Genomic DNA, 19,727 nt, shown 5'->3' with positions numbered 1-19,727 from the left:
CCTTGTTTGGGAATGATCCATCTAGTCCAACCTTCTAATTTTGCATATAAGATGGTTCTAAATTTAGAGGTTTGATTAATCATGAAAGGGGAAAAATGATCTTTCTCATATACATTTTATCGACCAATGAGGTGATTCCAGAAAAACTATACTCTGTGAACCAAGTAACCTGGTAAGTATAAACAGTTTAAATCCAATGAAACACAACCTGAAGTGAACTATTTCCACCAATGATAAAAATAAGAAATGTTTCACATTTTAATTTTCTTTAAACCTTTTTTTATTTAGAGATTTTTCTGGTAAGGAGATATACCATAGGAAAGCAATTTCACTGGCAGTGAGGTATGTATATACTCTACCAAAATACTCCTTATTTTAACTGTTTTTAACTTTATTTACATATGAAGCAAAGAATCAATGCATATCCTTGGTTCAACTATAGTATCAGCCATACTACATGAAATAAAATGGTGCTTGCATACAAAAACTTGTTGTTTGTAAAGGAATCTGATTTCAGATTAAAAGAACTAATTTGTTTTTGGAAAAAAATTTTAAAAAGAATCACAATTTATCATGACCAAGACACCTGCACCATATTTTCCATTCCTCACAGCACATTTATTTCAGTAATTCTGTTATGTCGGTTCTTAGCATGAGCATAGTGTTACACGATTTTCGTACATATAATCACATCCAAAACAAGTTCTAAAATTTAAATTGTAAACATTCTCATCATATGTAGAAATATTTTAATTGGTGTATTAAGTTTTGCTAACTGATCAAATTTGGAAGATAAAATAAATGAGAACGTCTATTCTAAACTGTGTAGTGAGCATTGTTTATTAATTACATTTCTACAATGTTAAATAAAGTAAGAGGCAAACCTGTCCTGTAAGCATGTCAAATTTTAGGTAAAACATTAAAAAGAAACAAACCTGTTAACAAAAGAATGTCTTGCAATAAAGAACATTAGATTTTTAAAATCTATTATGATACAAAAATGTAAAGGGTAAATAGCATCTTTGTTGACAAAGTAGGAGGTAGCATGGATGCACCACTTTATTGTCTGAGAAATGCAACTGGAGTAAAGAATATTTCCTTACCACAAATAATTTCCAGAACTATGTACATATTTCTTTTAGAAATACTTGTTTAAACAAATCTCCCTCCACTTTTTAGTATAAAAAAAACCGTTCCATGTGATTTTAAAAAAAACACTTACACATCTAGATAGAATAGTACTCTGCCCTATTTGAGTGAACAGTCTCAAACTATGAAGTACATGATATTTAATGCCCTAATTTAAGTAAATTTAGTCAGCGGTTCTTGGTATTATACAAAACACTAAATACATACAAACAAAATATAATATCTTATTTTTCTATGCAAGTCTTGTGGGGAATAAACAGAGCCTTGATTCTGGTAACACTGCAAAAAACATAATTGTCCAATAAGTCTGTCTATAAGTATCCATGTGCAACGGTTTATTAATGGCTGCTTACATGTACTGCTTTTTTATTGAGTGAACACAGTTAACCAATAAAACGCCATAAACCTTAAAAACACATCTTCCACCCTATATAAAATATATAGACTACTTACTGTTTTAAGTATTCGATTTGCTCTGATGTCACTGTAATTCACTTTCCCCCATTTTCCTGCTTTAGTATTTATAAACAGATAATTTAATGTGGCTTAAAAAAAAAAAGAATTTCAAATTTACATCCAATTCAAATTGGCTATTCAAAAGGTTTCCTGGTTCTATGAAGCTGCTTCGGCCATTAGTAGAGAAAATGAAGTTTCTGTAATGGAGGCAGGCTTTTTAAGTAGTGACGTGACTTCCACCATGCCAGCTCCAGTCCGTGGAAGATTAGCGTTTACAATATGTCGTTGTAAGTGCTTAATCCAGTCTTCCTGAACAGACAAGGGTCCTCGAAAGACTAGGCCACAAAACCTACAGAAAGATAACAGTTCTCTTAACGTGACCAATTCTCCTTCTTTAAAACCAATTCACATAAAATCCTAAAACATAAGGAATAAACTTTACTGTATTTTAAAGATAACACTTGATAAAGTTTCTAAATAAAGTCAAATGATTTAATAAAACATCAAAACTCCCAATTCATATGTTTATTAACAGCTATAATAAACTCCAGTAATCTTTGTATAGGTGGGAGCATTATTATTACGTTAAAATTAACATCTACACATCTTAATTCACTTGAAACAACAACCATTACTCCAAAATATGTCATGCTTTAGAAAAGACCCTTCCCCAATTTAGCATTCCTTAAATTGCATTGTGTCTGTGTTTGTTCATGTGTGTTGTGAGTGTGAGTACAGAAGAAGGCGTGACTATGAGGGGAGAGAAAAATGTGTTCCCAATAAGTGAGAACTCAAGATAGCAAAACATCAAACCAAACAAAGTTAAACCATACAAACCAGATAAACACAAGGAAAGCTACTTTTTTATTCTTCTTTATTTTTTCTGAGACAGAGTCTTGCTCTGTTGCTCAGGCTGGAGTGCAGTGGCACAATCTCGGCACTGCAACCTCCGCCTCCTGGGCTCAAGTGATTCTCCTGCCACAGCCTCCTGAGTAGCTGGGATTACAGGCACCCACTACAACGCCTGGCTAATTTTGGTATTTTTAGTAGACATGAGTTTTCATCATGTTGGCCAGGCTGGTCTTGAACTCCTGGCCTCAAGTGATCCACCCATCTTGGCCACCCAAAGTGCTGGAATTACAGGTGTGAGCCACCACACCTGGCCAAGATATTAAATAGCATAGTAGATTTACATTACTATTAGCTAATGTAAAAAACTTGATTCATTAGTTGTTGAAGTACAGGATATTGTTAGCTGAATTAAGATTTTAAGCCTATCTCCAAAAGTTCATTTATAACTTGATTGTTGAGAATGCACACTCTGCCACAAATTAAAAATCCCAAATGAAATAGCTAATATGTTTCAAAGCAAAGTATGAAGAAACTGATCAGATTTGGCAAAAGAGGCATATACCTGCATCGGAGAATGTAAACCTCGTCAGCACCATGAGGTAATGTTAGCATTTTCTTCTTGCTTCCAGATCTTGACCTTGATTTCTTTTGCTTACAATCTAAGGCTAAAAAGAGGAAGAGAAAGACTTAACATTCCTTATATATTTCAAAATATACATACACACATATTTTTCTAGAGACGTCAGACAGACCATCTAAATCAGTTAGAAAAAGTCTGCATTCATTTCCCTTTTCCCTCAAGCATGCATTCAACTTGCTGATTCTGTAATAGCAGTAATATTATCTGTACTGTACAGCAGTATTATCTGTACTGAAGAATACTATCTGTATTCTTCCTGTACTGCCTTTTCAAATAATGTTTTACCATACCAAACTAGAACTGAGAAAATGTAACTAAGTAACTCGAAACTACTAAATTGGTCAATTATTACAATAATGGCAATGTTTACTCTTATAATCATATATAATTTTAACATCTGGTTAAATCTTACTTATTTCCAGAAAAATATAACCTTTTGAGATCATTAAATTAAGTTTGCATTTGATTACCACTCCATTAAGTTGGTCTTATATACTTGGAAAACTTAGTAAGGGAATATGGACAATGTAATTTAAAGCTCAATGAAAAATCAATTTTCATAGTGACTCACCATTAATTCTATAATAATAAATAGCTCTTAAAATTGTATGGTGGCCCTACCTTTGAAAGGACAAAAAAAGCTCAACTTTCATTTTTGAACTTAACTTGTATTCCATATACAATAATCAATTATGCAATATGTTTTATTTTACTAGAAAATAAATATAAATCCATATTATTTCATGTAAGTTTACAACTGGATCTCATGTTTTATGCTAACTATTCTTTACATATTTTTCATTTTACATTTTCTCCAATAGCTTATTTTAAAATGTGATTTGAAAAGGTAAAAAAAAAATTATATTAAAATAGACCAAAATTGTATGTGAACTGTTCTTGAAATTTTTCCATTACTTGACTTTTCCTTTATTTATTCTAAAACAACCTAATTTTAAAAAGAAAAAAAAAAAGGTATTTTTTTATAGGCAGAAATAGATAGCACATAACATTTTATAGGTCTTTGAATACAGCTACACCATTTCTTTGGACAAAGGGATGATAGCAATCCAGGGTGCTGCTGGTCAATTAGCAGGAAGAGAAGGTAAGAATTTATCTGTAGGGATCCAAGGGGGGAGGGATACAAATGTAACAGAAGAGTTACCCAAATGGCTTTTCTTCCATTATCCTGTCATGTGAAAAATTCCCTTGAAAAATTCTAAGTAAGAGAGAAGGAACTGGCTATTCAATGACTCTGTGAAATGAATTGTTCAAAGTTCAGATTCCAAAAGAATAGATGCTACTATTACAAAACCAGTAAACATAGTTCCTTAGTCAAATGGCAATGCTAACAGAAATGTCATATAGAAAATTCAAAACCACAAGAAACCTAAATTGAAGTCACTGGTATCACCTTCCTGTCACCCGCCTATTCAAAAGTAAAATCTAGGACACACCGTCTTTTTCTGTTTATCCTTAGAAGAAGAGTCTAATAAGTAAAGAACTACTAGAAGTCAAGTTAGGTATTAAAGAATGGGTAATTCAAAACTAAACAACCAAACTCTGGAATAGAAAAATCTTATAAGGATCTTATTATTAAATCTCAGTCAAGAGCCTGGTATGTAGTAGGAACTCAACAAATACTTCTGTAGTAAAAATAAAGCAAAACCCAGTAATTTAACCATTGATAATTAGACAGCCTAAGAATGAAAATGCTTTTACTCCTATTTGATACAGGTAATATTCCTGTACAACACTGTGCATCATTTGTTTAAATATGTTGCTGCAGTCGCACGTACTTCATTATCCTAGATATAAATCACTGACCAGCCCAGCTTATGTAGAGAAACTAGGTTATTCACAACAACTACAAGAGTGAAATACGATATGCTTTGTAACCAGTAGGAAAAACCTTTTTCCTAATCGCTTTGGTGAGCAATCTGAATTTAAGTGGGTTATGAGTAATTCATATACTGGAAATAGAGTTGAGGTAACTCAAAGAGTAACTGCTACTAGATGTCAGCTATTCTTTCCATCTGTAAAGATGGATCCTTGTCTGTGTTAGGCAGAATAGAGCAGGCATTTGGTGTCTCATAAGACTACAGGTATAATCTTACTTTGATGAGCTTGCTGGTTGTCAAAATTGCCACACTGTATTCAAACTCCTTTTAAAATGCAAATAAATTACTGTAGGATACAAATAGAATACATTATAACAACCCTTAAAAATTTGCTCACAGAATGTTAATGTTAGGGGTGTTAAGCAAATTGAGGAAGAAGGGCAGAGGATGGTAGGGAAATATGCAAAAGAACACTTTATCAGTTATAAAGCATTTAAATTTACATGTTGTAATATTTTAAAAATGGAACTGGGTATGTTTATTCTGAAATACAGAAATATTTTTGGTTTTCCTTTAGGGAAAAAAAAGGATTATTTTATGGCTTTTGATGCTTCATGGACTGTGGAAATTCTTAAGTTTAGGCTGTGTTATGAATGATCAGATCTAAACCTGAAATGAGAATGCCATCATTTTTGTAGCAATGAATATTTGAAGGTATTATGACCTTGGAAAGCAGGACAACTCAGTCAGCATATGACTGATCGATCATCTCTAGAACCCAGGACTCCAAAGTTAAGGTTACAGAATCTCATGCACTGAGAATGCCTAGAAACTTATCCATAAAGTTAAAATATTAAAAATCTGGGATCTTTGGAAATTGAAATCTAAATGCCTCAGTGTTTTAATATCTTCATCAATTCTAGATTATCTCCTGAAATGTTATATTTTTGAGTAGGTGAGACATGAACATATTTTACAATAGTTTTTTCTAATACCAATATCCAAACTCACTCCTGTGATATTGCCCATACCTTTGGGAAAATCTGTTTAAAATTGAATATTTAACATATTAAAACTGCACAAAAAGGGGACATCTATATAGGATCCTCTACATAAAAAGACAATTTACACAGAAAATTTCAATAAATGAAAAGGATGAGGTACAAACATGTCTGTTATATCAATATTTTCACTTAAGAGATTTTATTATATCTAGAGGGAAAAGTAGTTTTGTTCTGGACTGTACCAGGAGCCACTACAACATTAAATACAGATCACTAACACATTCAGTTTTAGTATAATGCACCTCATCAATATCTGTGATAAACAGCCAAAGCTTTAACAGAGTTGTTTATATGAATAATCTGCCAAATAGATAACTTTGTTACACAAAGCCTTTTTTTGTAATAGGATTTTATTTGCACTTGTTAGTGACCAAAACACTCCGAGGAACTTAAAAACAAAAAACCCACACACACTTTTCTCTTTACAAAGTATTTTCAATCTAACATTGTTTCTATAATTTAAATATATTAAAAATTTATTTTTAGAAAGTGTTAATTTTCTTCTCAAGTATAAGCTTCTTTAGAAAGAAACAAATCCAGTCATCCAAACCTTCCTGAGATTACTAATCAGTGGGCAAACTGTTTAAGTGATCAATTTCAACCAAACGACTGTCAAAAATCTTTCAAGTTACCTGATTTATAAAAGATCTAAATTGCTACTGAGAATATTTTACTTATACAGAGAATAAATTGAGCTGTGAGGTGAAATGCAAAAAAAAAAAAAAAAAAAGAATGTATCTTCCAGTAAGATATCTGTCTTGGTCAAATACAAATATGAAAGAGAAATACGATAAACTCATGAGTCCTCAAAAAGAACACCACACTGCTATGCTATGAATACGACAACCAATGATCATGACGACAACACGCCAAAGCATTAAACCAGATTGGTGCAAAGCAAATAAATAGATAACACAACACATAAAAATTCATCTGTTTTCTGAGCCATTATTTAGTTTTACCCAAAGAAGATTAAGAATTTAGTTTTGACTTTGACATTATTAAAATCTTTTGCTCTTTCCACCTTTCTGCCCATTTTATACAACAATTGCTTCAACAAGTTTCACTTTCTTTTTCCTTCACAATATAAATGACCCAAGAGAATGAGAGTTGATAAAAACATCTGGAACTTCTTTGATAAAGCACACCATAACTAAATTAACATTCGCCACCAAAGTATTTTTATTTGTAATCATTCTCACCTGCCCAATTACTTAAAAGCATGTTTAATCCATTTCTTTTCTGATTGGTTGCTGGTATCTCTAGGACAAAGTGAAACTGGGTTATCTATACCCAAAGACAGAGGCACAAGAGGGAAGAAAATTTTTTCTCTAAGTGGTTGGACTGTTTAAGTTTGGTGGACAATATTAGCTATGACCTCACTCAGAACTGCAGTAGGAATAAACATGACACAAACAGGTAAACCATCATTCCACCACTATTAAAAAGTTGGTGCTGGAGGTTCGTGGTGGCAGTGGTGAGGTGGGAAGAGGATGCACACATGCCAAAGGGTACAACAAGTGTAAGAAAGAAAAATAAACTCAATTCTTTTTTTTAACCTTTAACTTCAGGGGTACATGTGCAGGTTTGTTATATAGGTAAATTGTCACAGGAGTTGGTGTACAGACTATTTCATCACCCAGGCAATAAGCATAGTACCTGATAGGTAGTTTTAAAAATTATTTCCCTCCTCCTACCCTCCACCCTCGAGGTAGGCCCCAGTCTGTTGCTCCCTTCTTTGTGTCCATGTGTTCTTGTTGTTTAGCTCCCACTTAAAAGTGAGAACATTCAGTACTGGTTTTCTGTTCCTGTGTTAGTAATAAATTCAATTATAACTGTCACTAATCCTTCAAGTTCATAAGCCCCAAGCATATAAAAAGACTGCAAATACCATTTTCTTTCCTTTGGCCTCAACTGAAAAAGAATCAGGGCCTTTTTTAAAACAAACAAACAAACAAACAAACAAACAAAAACATGCTAGCTTGTGTAAAACAGGAATGGGGTAGAGAAAGCCAATTGTCGAGAAGTCAAAGTTTCCTTTATTCAGCTTTTATCTTCCTTTCTGTACAAAGTGCCTAGGAGACCAGCTTCATGGGTGTCCAACTTGTGCAGTCACATAGGGAGAGCCCCACACTCGGTTTAATGCTCTACTATTGCAGCCTTGAAATTATTAATTTTTGAACGAGGTCTACCACGTACTCATTTTGCATTGGACTCTGCAAATAGCAGTCCTGGGACCTGAGTATCTACTATCATAAATGAGAAAGGCTGCATTCAGTTCCACCCCTCAATCTCTTGGCCCATACAAAAAAAAAAAAAAAAAAAAAAAAAAAGCTATTAAGAGAAAAATTGTTAAATCCCCAATCTCTACACAGTATGAAAATTGAAAAGGACTCCCCTACTCCTACCAATATCAGTTCTTTGCTTCTAGCTATACCACTTCATTATTCCAAAGATTAGTATATAAGTTTAAAGTTAAAAAAAGCAATGTTTCCCTTATAATCAGGAATGAAGTATAAAGATACACATTTAGTAACCTCAAAAGTATTTATTTTCATCATCATTTTCCCTTGATATTTTCACTCTAAAATTAAATAATTTTTTAGTATCCTAAATAACTTTCATTAATTTTTAGAGTTTCCACTCCCAATGACTGAAAAAAAGATAAGTAACTCAATCACACAGCAATCAGTGGCAAAGTTAACTAGATCCTGCATGTTTTAATAATTTACCTGGAAGAGGATGAAATGCAAAATACGTGGAAAGCAGATTTCCTTTGCTTTAAGAATTAGGTTTGTGGTTTAACAAATTATTAGTCCACAAGGACTGGTTGCTTGAGTTTGTCCTACAAAGTAGGAAATTATATTAAGGATAGTCAACAGCCTTATAGTTCAGAGGAAGAGTTAAAGGAAATGGAAGTAGCCTTTTATATTTAAACTTGAATGGATTCAGTTAAAGAAAAAGTACAACTTGTAGAAGTCCCCACTATTTCAAAGTAGAGGGGATGATTACTAAAGAATATTTTGAGCAAGTATTCTCTATGTAAAGGGAAAAGCTAGACATAAATATGATACTTCACACCTTTCTATAAACAGAAATTAGAAGCAGGCTAGTTTTACCAGCTTGCCCAAAGCTAAAAAAGCTAACAATATCACAACTGCAAGTGGCTTACTGGTCAGTTAAGAGTTGATAGGATAGCAAATGTATTACTTCTTTGTGGTAACAGGTAAGAAAATAACATTTAAAATTTTCTTTTCAAGTAAGTTGGACTTGTATGCTGTTTTATTAAGCAAAATAGGCATTAGCTATCAACATCAACCACTTTTCTAAGACACATCTGAAATAAGAATAAACATTAAAGTACATAATGACAATCTGCTTTAAGTCACTTTTGTTTAGAATTACAAACAAAATAATCACAGTCCCTGACCTCTAAAATCTCCGTATTTCTGATATATCATTTCAGATGTAGTAACAATAATTAAATTGTTCTTCATCATAAAATTAGCTAAGAAAACCACCTAATTTTAAAATTTCCTTTAAATTATCCTTGATATAATCATATTTAACTTAAATTAGATGGTACTCATAACACTATATTAGTAAATCTAAATGTCACAAATCCATGGTCGCAATGGATCTGATTTGGCTTTTTATAGTTCTTAAGAGCTTTACACATTCCAGCCAAAATTCAAACTACAACCAAACATGGTATTGATCAGGTATTTTCTGTGTTAGCCAACTCCCAGCTAAGCTACAATTAAAAACATAAACCTTGGATAACAAAAATTAACTTCATTCTTCAAACCCTAGGCATACCAAAAAAAAAAAAAGTAAATTCTACTTTTCTACTTTTTTCTACTTCTGCAATAAGTGAGGAACTACCTACCAATAAAGCATCCTTTTGCCCTAACCTCCAACAGAGAAAGTCTGGGTGTTATTTTATTATTTCCATAAAGTCAATTAAAACATTACACTAAAATTTAGCCCTGGCCAACCACATGCCTTGTTATTATAAGGGTTACTTCTATCTTAATCCAGATTACAAATAGCATTCAAGAAATTCAAGTTAGAATTGAGAGAAGGAAAACAGCTCAGAGCAGTCAGCTATGTACAGTATGCGAGATTTACCAGGCCCAGAAAGACTGGAGTAGGGGACTTGAGTCACGTGACTCTCATGCCCCCCGACTGGGGGGAGGGCAATTGTTTAAATTAGGCATTTATTATGTTCCTGACCTGATGCCTCACCCATTATATGTATGTTCCTGAAATCTGTGATACAAAGAACAATGTATAGCCAATTGATAGCTTATGTTATCTTAATGTAAATTCTTGGTAAATAAACATAGAAACCGCTTTTTTCCTGAAAAACTCACTTGTAACTGCTGCTAATCACAGTGTATATCCAGGGCAACTTGAACCTATGCTCCCAGGTGGCCATCCCAGGTGGCCACCCTCAAGTTTTGGGCTTGAATAAACTCTATACCTAATGATATTTTCTGAATCTCATTATTTAAGGGTTACAGAAAAAAAATCATAGCAAACACAAACATTATAACTGAGGATAGAATTAGATACATTTAAAATGCCCAAACAAATATTAAAAAAAAAAAAAAGCAAAACCCAGAAACTTGGTAAGTAATAAAACCAACAATAATGCTAGGAAACTAGATAAGACTTGCATGAAAAACAAGATGTCAGTCAGAATAGACCACCCTCCTTTTGGAATCAATGAGCAGCAAAAAACAAGCATCGTAAAATTTAAGTATTTTATGCTACAATGGTGTAACTCTTTGGCTATATTCTCCTAAAAACAAACTTACTGATTCAACAAGTGTGGTTATTTACTTTTGAGAAATAAAAATAAAATTCTAAGTTCTACAGCAGACTGAATGGATACCCTCCTCCTTGCCAAGGTGACCCCAGAGAAACCTTAAAAATTGAGTTCCCAGCCATGATGGGACAGGAGGTGAAGCATGTCTCATTAGGTTCCCTCCCTCACTAACCACCATTAAACTTTCTTTCCTAAGAGTTAAAAAGAAACCAACCCTTTCAAAAGACTTGCTCCACCACGGATATCAACCAATCACCTAACTCAGAAGCTGGACTCCCTTCTCTTTTTGTGGTTTTGAACTGACCAGCATTCCTGATAAGAGATCACCAACTGGTTCTAGCTGGTCCATGGAGGCTGCACATAGGGTGCCTATGAACTCTGTTTCACCTTTTGACATGTAAACCCTAATTTTCCTATGATTAAATGTTAAGTCTTCACCTCAAAGTGAACATGAGATGTATGTAACATGGAGCCTGCACACTAAGCATGTGTGCACCCCTCATGAATATTCATAACTCCTCCTATATAACCTGTTGAATATGTATACTTAGCCAACCCATTCGGCATAACTTCCTGTCTCACCCTTCCTCCTTTGAAGGGCTTGCTTTTGGTCTCTGTCTCACTTCCAAGCCTGCAGGCTTCCAGCTTTCTAAGAAATAAAGCTCTCTTTTCCAAAATTGGAGATCTCCAGCTTTTAAAATGACACTTTGTTTTAGTGGATAGCTGGATGATGAAGTGTTGCTAGTAAATGACAAGAGAAATAATGAAGCCTGCCCTTCTACCAGACAGCATGGTAGCAGACTGATTAACCGTACTGGTATAACCATCCTCCTCCCACTCATATTTAAAATACTGAGCCATCTCTTATCTCTAATCTACCATATCCTGCTTATTTTATTTCCGTAATATTACCCATACATCTATTACCCCTCCTTTACATACTTAATGTCACTGACCTGGTACAGGACTCTTAAAATCATCTACCCTGCAATTTTTCCTCCTCTCTGCCAAATCCTTTATTCAAAAAGCAATTTCAAATGCGTTACACAAATTCTGTATTCAAATAGTTCCCCACTACAAAGTTAATTCCAACATCTTAGACTAGCATTTTATGTCATCTTTGTGACTCACTTAACCAATCCAACTCAATTCCCCCTTACCTCCTACTTCCTAATATTTCCAATAAACTTCCCACATTGTCCCGCCTTGCTCCTTCCTTCAGGCATTTCTCTTCCCCACGCCTGACCCCCATTTCCATTTCAGTTGGCTACACATTAGGGTCCATTCAAATGCTAATTCCAAAAGCCTTGGGAGATTCTAGTCTAGCTGAAAGTGTCTTCCTCTTTCTCTGAAATTCCACAGTATTTCATGCATACCTCTTCAATGGCACTTACCAATTTGTCTTGTATTGCAGTTATGCATATATGTACTTCTACTGTATTGTAAGATCCAATATACCTCTGCATACTTAGCACAGTTGGAGGTGGAAAAAAATACATGTTGAATTAGTGAAAAAATCAGCCCATCATTTTTTAGTATGCTGGGGAAATAGCCTAATTCTTGCTGGAATAATAAAACAATTAGTAGAGGGTTACCCAAAATACTGGATTAAATTATATCCAAGCTACTCAAGGCAAAAATAAGAACAACATTTTAGAGCAACAACCACCAAATTGATTAGGAAAAATCAAGTTATTAACAGTTGAAAGACTAGTCTTCAGTCACCTAGAGAATTTACTCAACTCAGATAATTCACTACCTTGCTAATCATTTATAAATATGTTACTGTGCAGATAAATGTATACACATATATGCTCTTAATGAAGAACAGTACTATAGAAATAAGTTATAGCTAAGAAATATAAAGACCCATCTTTTCATTGTCTCATGAATAGCTTTTTAAAATAAAAGTCTGACCATGCCATTCTCTTATTTTTCTTCTCTCTCTCTCTCTCTCTCTCTCTCTCTCTCTCTCTCTCTCTCTCTCTCCCTCTTTCTCTCCCCGCCCTCCCTCCCTCCCTCCCTTCCTCCCTCCCTCCCTTCCTTCCTGCCTTCCTTCCTTCCTTCTTTGGAGATGGAGTCTTGCTGTGTCGCCCAGGCTGGAGTGCAATGGCATGATCTCAGCTCACTGCAACCCCTGCCTCTCGCGTTTAAGTGATTCTCCTGCCTCAACCTCCTGAGTAGCTGGGATTACAGGTGCCTACCCACCACGCCTGGCTACTTTTTTGTATTTTTTAGTAGAGATGGAGTTTCACCATGTTGGCCAAGCTGGTCTCAAATTCCTGACCTCAGGTGATCCGCCCACCTCGGTCTCCCAAAGTGTTGGGATTACAGGTGTGAGCCACTGCGCCCGGCCTATTTTTCTTTTATGTTTATTTATGAGACAGAGTCTCACTCTGTCGCCCAGGCTGGAGTGCAGTGGTGCAATCTTGGCTCACTGCAACCTCCACCCCCCAGGTTCAAGCAATTCTGCCTCAGTCTCCTGAGTAGCTGAGGCTACTCAGGCACACACCACCACACTGGGCTAATTTTTTTTTTTTTTTTTTTTTGAGGAGTTTTGCTCTTGTTGCCCGGGCTGGAGTGCAATGGCACAATCTTGGCTCACTGCAACCTCCAGCTACCGGGTTCACGCAATCCTCCTGCCTTAGCCTCCTGAATAGCTGGGATTACAGGCGTGTACTACCACGCCCAGCTAATTTTTTGTATTTTTTTTTAAGTAGAGATGGGGTTTCACCATGTTGGCCAAGATGGTCTCACACTCCTGACCTCAGGTGATCTGCCTGCCTCAGCCTCCCAAAGTGTTGGGATTACAAGTGTGAGCCACCACACCCAGCCCCCTTATTTTTAAAACATCCTTTAACGACTTCCTAATTTTTTTTTTTAACCAAGCATTCAAGGCACCAACCCCACCTTTCTGGCACTACAATTTTCCCAAACATCTGTAACCAAATCTTCCCATACTTGAACTCCAAGTTTCACTCCTGACACCTGAAGTCCAAATTTCATACCTTTGTGTCCACACTATGTTCTTCTCTGCCTGAAACGTTCTACACTTCATCTTGTCTTCCTAAAACTCTACTGCATCCTTCAAGTTAAGGGTGTGGCTGAAACCATGTAAACCTTTCTGTAACACCATACTTGATCTTTTCCCACTGGGTTATGATTATGTTTATGAAGTTGGAGTGCAGTATCTTTACTGGCTCAGCGATGAGCACAGTAAAGTTTGGTACAAGAACTCAAACTTTTGTTGAATGAATAAAATTTTGTGTGACTGCTAGTTTTGTAGTTCTCTTGCATTTGAAAAGTGACAAGAAACATACCAGCATGAACTACCTTTATTTATTTTCTTTCTCTCTTTTCTACAAGCTTTAATTCAATAAGACAAACAGTAAGGGCGTCAGGAAAAAAAAAAAGAAATCTCACTCAATTCCCAGCTCCCCTCAAAAGGAAGCTTAGACTAAAATAATCAACCTGAACACCTACAACACTTAAAGCCAATATGTCATTTAGTTGTATACTATCTTGCACAGTTTCCAAATTTTGATAGTTTTATATATGTTGTCAACAATCCTTTCCTAAGTTCTCTGACAGTAGAGACATGTCTCGTACTTTTCACATATCCCCCCTCAGTCCAGTCTGGAAGAATTATCAAGGTGTTTGCTTTAAGTAGAAGCAGGTTCGCTTGTTTGGAGTTTAATCTTACTAAGATCAAAATTTTCTACTTACACTCTTTCAGGCTGAATGAACCATTATGAAAGCATGCAACTTTTCAAATATGCAGTACTGTATTATTTTTAAAAGACACTACAGCGACACTCATGAATGACCAAGTAATTTAATGCACATTGGGAAGCTTTCACAATACTCCTTTTCCTGTCACATCAGAAAGTGCTCCCACAGCACTTTCCACAACATAAAAATGACTTTTCTAGTGGCTTACAAACCCATTCAGCACCTGACACTGTACTACATGTTCATTAGCACTTGTTACAGTCCTGTGTGGCCAATTATATCATTAAAGCTGAAAACAGACAAAAGAAACCTACTACGATTACACTTAAAAGTAGATGGTATAAAAAATAAAACACTGACTTTTAAAAAATGTTAATATATTGCACTAGTGGCACTGACTTCATCAGAAAAGTCAAATAATTATGATGGATAAGTCATTTGTTGCAGAATAGCAACAACTGGGCTTTACTTCCAAAATGTATCAAGAAAGTGTTCTGGGTTCGGCACAGTGGCTCATGCCTGTAATCCCAGCACTCTGGGAGGCCCAGGCGGGAGGATCACCTGAGGTCAGGAGTTCGAGATCTGCCTGACCAACATGGAGAAACCCCGTCTCTACTAAAAATACAAAATTAGCCAGGCATGGTGGCGTGTGCCTGTAATCCCAGCTACTCATGAGGCTGAGGCAGGAGAATCACTTGAATCTGGGAGGCAGAGGCTGCAGTGAGCCAAGATCACACCATTGCACTCCAGCCTGGGCAACAAGGGTGAAACTCCGTCTCTCACACACACACACACACACACACACACACACACACACACACACACACACAAAAGTGTTCTGAAGATAATGAAATGAAGCCCCTCCCAAATATAAAAATATTTTTCTTGCATTAATTTTAAATGAGTAACTAGAAATCTCCAATTACTTTAAGTCCCAGAGGTTAGCATTTGATTTCAAAAGTGATCTAGAGAGAAAAATTTGGATAAAATGCGTATAGAAAATTCACCTGCTGCCACAGAAGAGTTATGACTTCTAAGATACTACTACCATTGGTTCTAGTCAGTACCAACCCCTAAGAGAAAGAGGCAGTTAGGACAGTGACTTCAATGTATGATAGTGACTTCTTAGTGGGTAGCAAATCAATTTACTGGCTCATGACCAGCATTAATTTTTCACAACAAAGAATATACTAAAAAAGAAAACACTGAAGTACATTTAGGTGAGTGAACAAGGAATTGTGTGTTTGTATTAATATAAGTTTGTAAGTTTGTATATGTGGCCAAGATACAATATAAAGTCCCATTAAAATGTTGAATGCTACCATCATTGTTTCTTCTTTTCAAAGGATAACAACATGCTATCTACCACAGAGAAGCATTGTGGCATTCACTGACAGATCTACTTCCTTTAACAACATTCACTCTACTCTGACTGTATTTCCCTTTCCCTACCTGCTGAAATTCACTCTTATTTTGACTTCAAAATATATTTTATTTCCTGATTGCAGATAAGGTTGATAGAATATGCTTTACCTTAATTTTAAATGCTCTAGCAATTTTAATAACCAGGATGATTAATTTATCATTCAATCCAGGACACTTATGAGAGTAAAAGAGGCACTAGTACTTAGGTGTGACAAGGCAAACCAGTATGTACAGTCACTCCATTAATAACTTAATAGAACTATGTTCTTAATATTGCCAGCATAAAAATACATCATTTAATTAAAACATTAGGCACAAAAAGCTAATCAGTAAAATAAAAAGTCCAGAAGTAATTAATATAAGCTACATTATAAAATTTCAATATTTAATGAAAACTATATAGTGTTCTTATTAAACTGTTTAGAAAATTAACCAGAAATAATCTGTGTGAGCATGTAAAACATTAAAGAGAACAAAATCTCAAAAAAAACCTACCATTATTGCATTCTATAAATAACTAGAATAAACTCTTGAGTAAGAAGTCTGCCTTAAATTTACGATACAGGATATAAAATAAACCCTTTGATTCTAGTCTATTTTGATAAAGATTGATCAGGGGAAAGGAAGTAAAACAGCTTCATAAATTATCTACAAGTAAAGACACATAAAAATTATTATTTGAACCTACCCAACAGAAGATAAACTGAGACAGTTCTCGGCAAAACTTTGATCTGTGAAATTATTCTTTTATGACAATTTAACTGTCCTAAGTCTGCCTACCTCTTCCAAATCTTCAATTCTAAACCTTTCCTATTTCCTCCATCGGTTCCTTTTATAAATATTAGGGAAGATGTATTTTAATGTATATTTATGACCCCAGAATTAGTTTTGTTATTATGCAATTCTTATATTTTAAGCATCTTCTGCTCTTATAAAAAAAAAACAAAAAAGAACTTCTTAGGGCTTCTGATTCCTAGTTCTGTTTCTACTTTCCTTTTATTCTGGCATCTCTCCTTTCTCAATTTTCCACCAGACAAATTGATGATAGCCTTCAGGAGATATGCAAAGGGTATACACAGAAAATTTTTTAACTGAGAATGAATAAGTGCATGTTTCTGGGATAGGGCCCATAGCTTTCATGAAATTGTCAAAGATGTTGGTGACCTCAATAAAGACTGAGAACATAACATCAGAAGTATTTAGGTCACCAGTAAACAGGTATTTTGGGAAGAATAGGGGTATCCTTTTCACGTATTCAGGATACTTGAAGGGATTATAAGTTAGAAGACATATTTTGCTTCCCTCAAAAGGTCACCAGTTCCCACAGAAGAGACCAGGAGCTGGTGGCTTCTAAGAAGGCTTGAAAGTTTATTCTATCACAGGTAACCAAAAGCAGGCCTTTACCATTTAGTCTGGGGGTATCTAAGCTTTATATTCAAGAGTGCCACACAACTTAAAATCCACATGAATTAAGACTGCTTAAATTAGAAATACACATACTGGACATGGTTAGGAAGGCTTTATTCCCACCTATTTTTCCTTTACATTGTTCCAATTTTGTGATATACTAAGGTAAGATTTTATAAAAATGAATTTGCATTTTATTCATTAAAAGATCATGTATTCTTGAAAAATGATGCCTTTTACTCATATGAATTAATGAATCACTTATAATAACCGAGTGGAACCTTCTAGGGCCATAGGTTATTAGGACTACTGCTTTATAACAGTGATACTGATATGGGGAATAATAGGTATGTGGAGTTTGCAAATATAATACAGAGTTCTCTATTTGGAAAATAAAAAAGTTAATAAAGCTTGATAAAAACTTTTTAGTTGGCATGAATAAGCAGCAAAGACATCTGTATAGCTCTACTGATCAAGATTTTTTTTAATGAGGGAAAAATGTTTCAGAATTTCCAAGAAAAAGAAGCATTAGTTTTTAGAGTTTGTCAAAAGTGGCTACTGGGTGTGGAAAATATGACCCTAGGCTTTCTTCAGTTTCTCATTTTCCTTTTCTTTGCCTAGGACTGCCAAACACACGCTTTCTATTTCCTAGTACTTCTAATATTTTGGCTAGTACTTAATCATATTTTTAAAATAACACCCTCTTTTATTCTTCAGGACCTAAATATATTCTCAGTCATCCTACATTACTTTTCTCTCTGACAATGAAGATTTTTTTAGATAATCTTCATAAATGCATTCTTGGTAAATGGAAATTTATTACCAGTTATTTATAGGTAATTAATCCTGTGTTTTGCAGAATTTTCAGATGAAGTAAAAGCATTTTTTTAGTGGACTAATAAAATCTGGACTGGAGATATCTTGCCTTATTGGATATCTGCATAATCTGCTTGAATAATCAGAATGGAACACTAAGTCCTCCAAAGTCTAATCTAGGCCTAAGCACTTCTTGGATCTCTGCTCTTTTTAATTAGACTCTTATGTATTCAATCTTCACCAGAGTACTTCCCATTTTAAACCCACCTTCAGGCCAGGTGCGGTGGCTCACGCCTATAATCCCAGCACTTTGGGAGGCTGAGGCCGGCAGACTGCCTGAGGTCAGGAGTTCGAGACCAGCCTGTCCAACATGGTGAAACCCCATCTGTACTAAAAATACAAAAAAAATTAGCTGGGCATGATGGCATGAACCTGTAATCCCAGCTACTAGGGAGGCTGAGGCAGGGGAATTGCTTGAACCAGGGAGGTGGAGGTTGCAGTGAGCCAAGATCGCGCCACTGCACTCCAGCCTGGGTGACAGAGCGAGACTCCATCTCTAAATAAATAAATAAATAAATAAATAAACCCACCCACCCACCTTCACTTTAGAATTTTCAATTGCTTATTTTTATTTCAATTTCTTATTTTAAAAATAAGAAATTCAAAAATAGGCCGCCTGTATAAAGTAGAAAACAGTGATTAAAAACAAAGATTAGGTAAGATAGCCCTGATCTGAATTACAACCTTGCTACTTATTAACTGTATAAGTTTGAGCAAAGTAAGTTCTCTAAGTCCTAGTTTCCTATAAAATGGAAGAGAATTCCAGTGCCTACAACCTGTATGGTTGTTGTGAAGATTAAATGTTATGCATGTAAATTGCATGGCATAGTGCCTGACACATAGTAAATGTTCAATAAAGGTTAGCAAGTATGGTAACTAATGATTTCCCACTTGTACAGTCTCTTATTTTCATTGTCCCCCACCTCTAATGTCTGCAATCACTTGCCAAGCCTGATAAAGGTGATAAAAGTATATAAAAATTATAATCTCAGAGTAGGAGGCCTAATCCAGTAGACTAAAACTCACCTCGCTCCTCTCTTTTTAATATAAACCGTCAACATTCATCCCTGGTCATTTGTATATCAAGTTAAGGAAGAATGCAAAGAAGCAGAAGACACTAGTATAAATATAAGTGGTTTTTTGAAAGCAAGAACATATTGGATGTAAGTTATAGGACACAAGGAAGAACAAAAAAGCTGGGCAAACAACTAGAAGAAAGCAGGAGGCAGTGATCTAAAAAAGAGCAAGAGAAATAAAAAGATTGGAAAGGATTTTAGGCAAAAGAATTTATGTAGATCTATGTCAAAAAGAGGGTATATTTTAAGATGTGAAGGAAATGAGATTTGCTGAAGCAGGGTAGCTTAAAAGACTACAAATGAAAGTGCAAAGCATTTTGTAGGTTATAAGAAGCGTATTACATAGAAGTAAGCTAATCAAATTTTCACAGATGAGCA

The 19,727-nt window shown here is 35.0% G+C and overlaps 1 protein-coding gene across 13 annotated transcripts in view; it reads right to left on the bottom strand.

Moving 5' to 3' along the window:
* Positions 1–256: 256 nt before the first annotated feature.
* ZNF644 (zinc finger protein 644) overlaps positions 257–19,727 on the bottom strand; it is a 101,715-nt gene continuing 82,244 nt past the window's right edge. For all 13 annotated transcript variants that reach the window (XM_073008598.1, XM_038002767.2, XM_007978007.3 and 10 more), the window contains 2 exons: positions 3,020–3,122; positions 257–1,954 (listed from right to left, as the gene is read on the bottom strand). In XM_073008598.1, the coding sequence (XP_072864699.1) occupies positions 1,762–1,954; positions 3,020–3,122 (296 nt within the window). In that variant the 3' untranslated portion in view covers positions 257–1,761. The remainder of the gene's footprint in view (positions 1,955–3,019; positions 3,123–19,727) is intronic.

This window comes from Chlorocebus sabaeus, chromosome 20 (assembly GCF_047675955.1).
Source record: "Chlorocebus sabaeus isolate Y175 chromosome 20, mChlSab1.0.hap1, whole genome shotgun sequence".
Lineage (NCBI taxonomy): Eukaryota > Metazoa > Chordata > Mammalia > Primates > Cercopithecidae > Chlorocebus > Chlorocebus sabaeus.
Note: the sequence above shows the minus strand (reverse complement) of the source record. Positions and strands in the feature narration are given on the sequence as shown.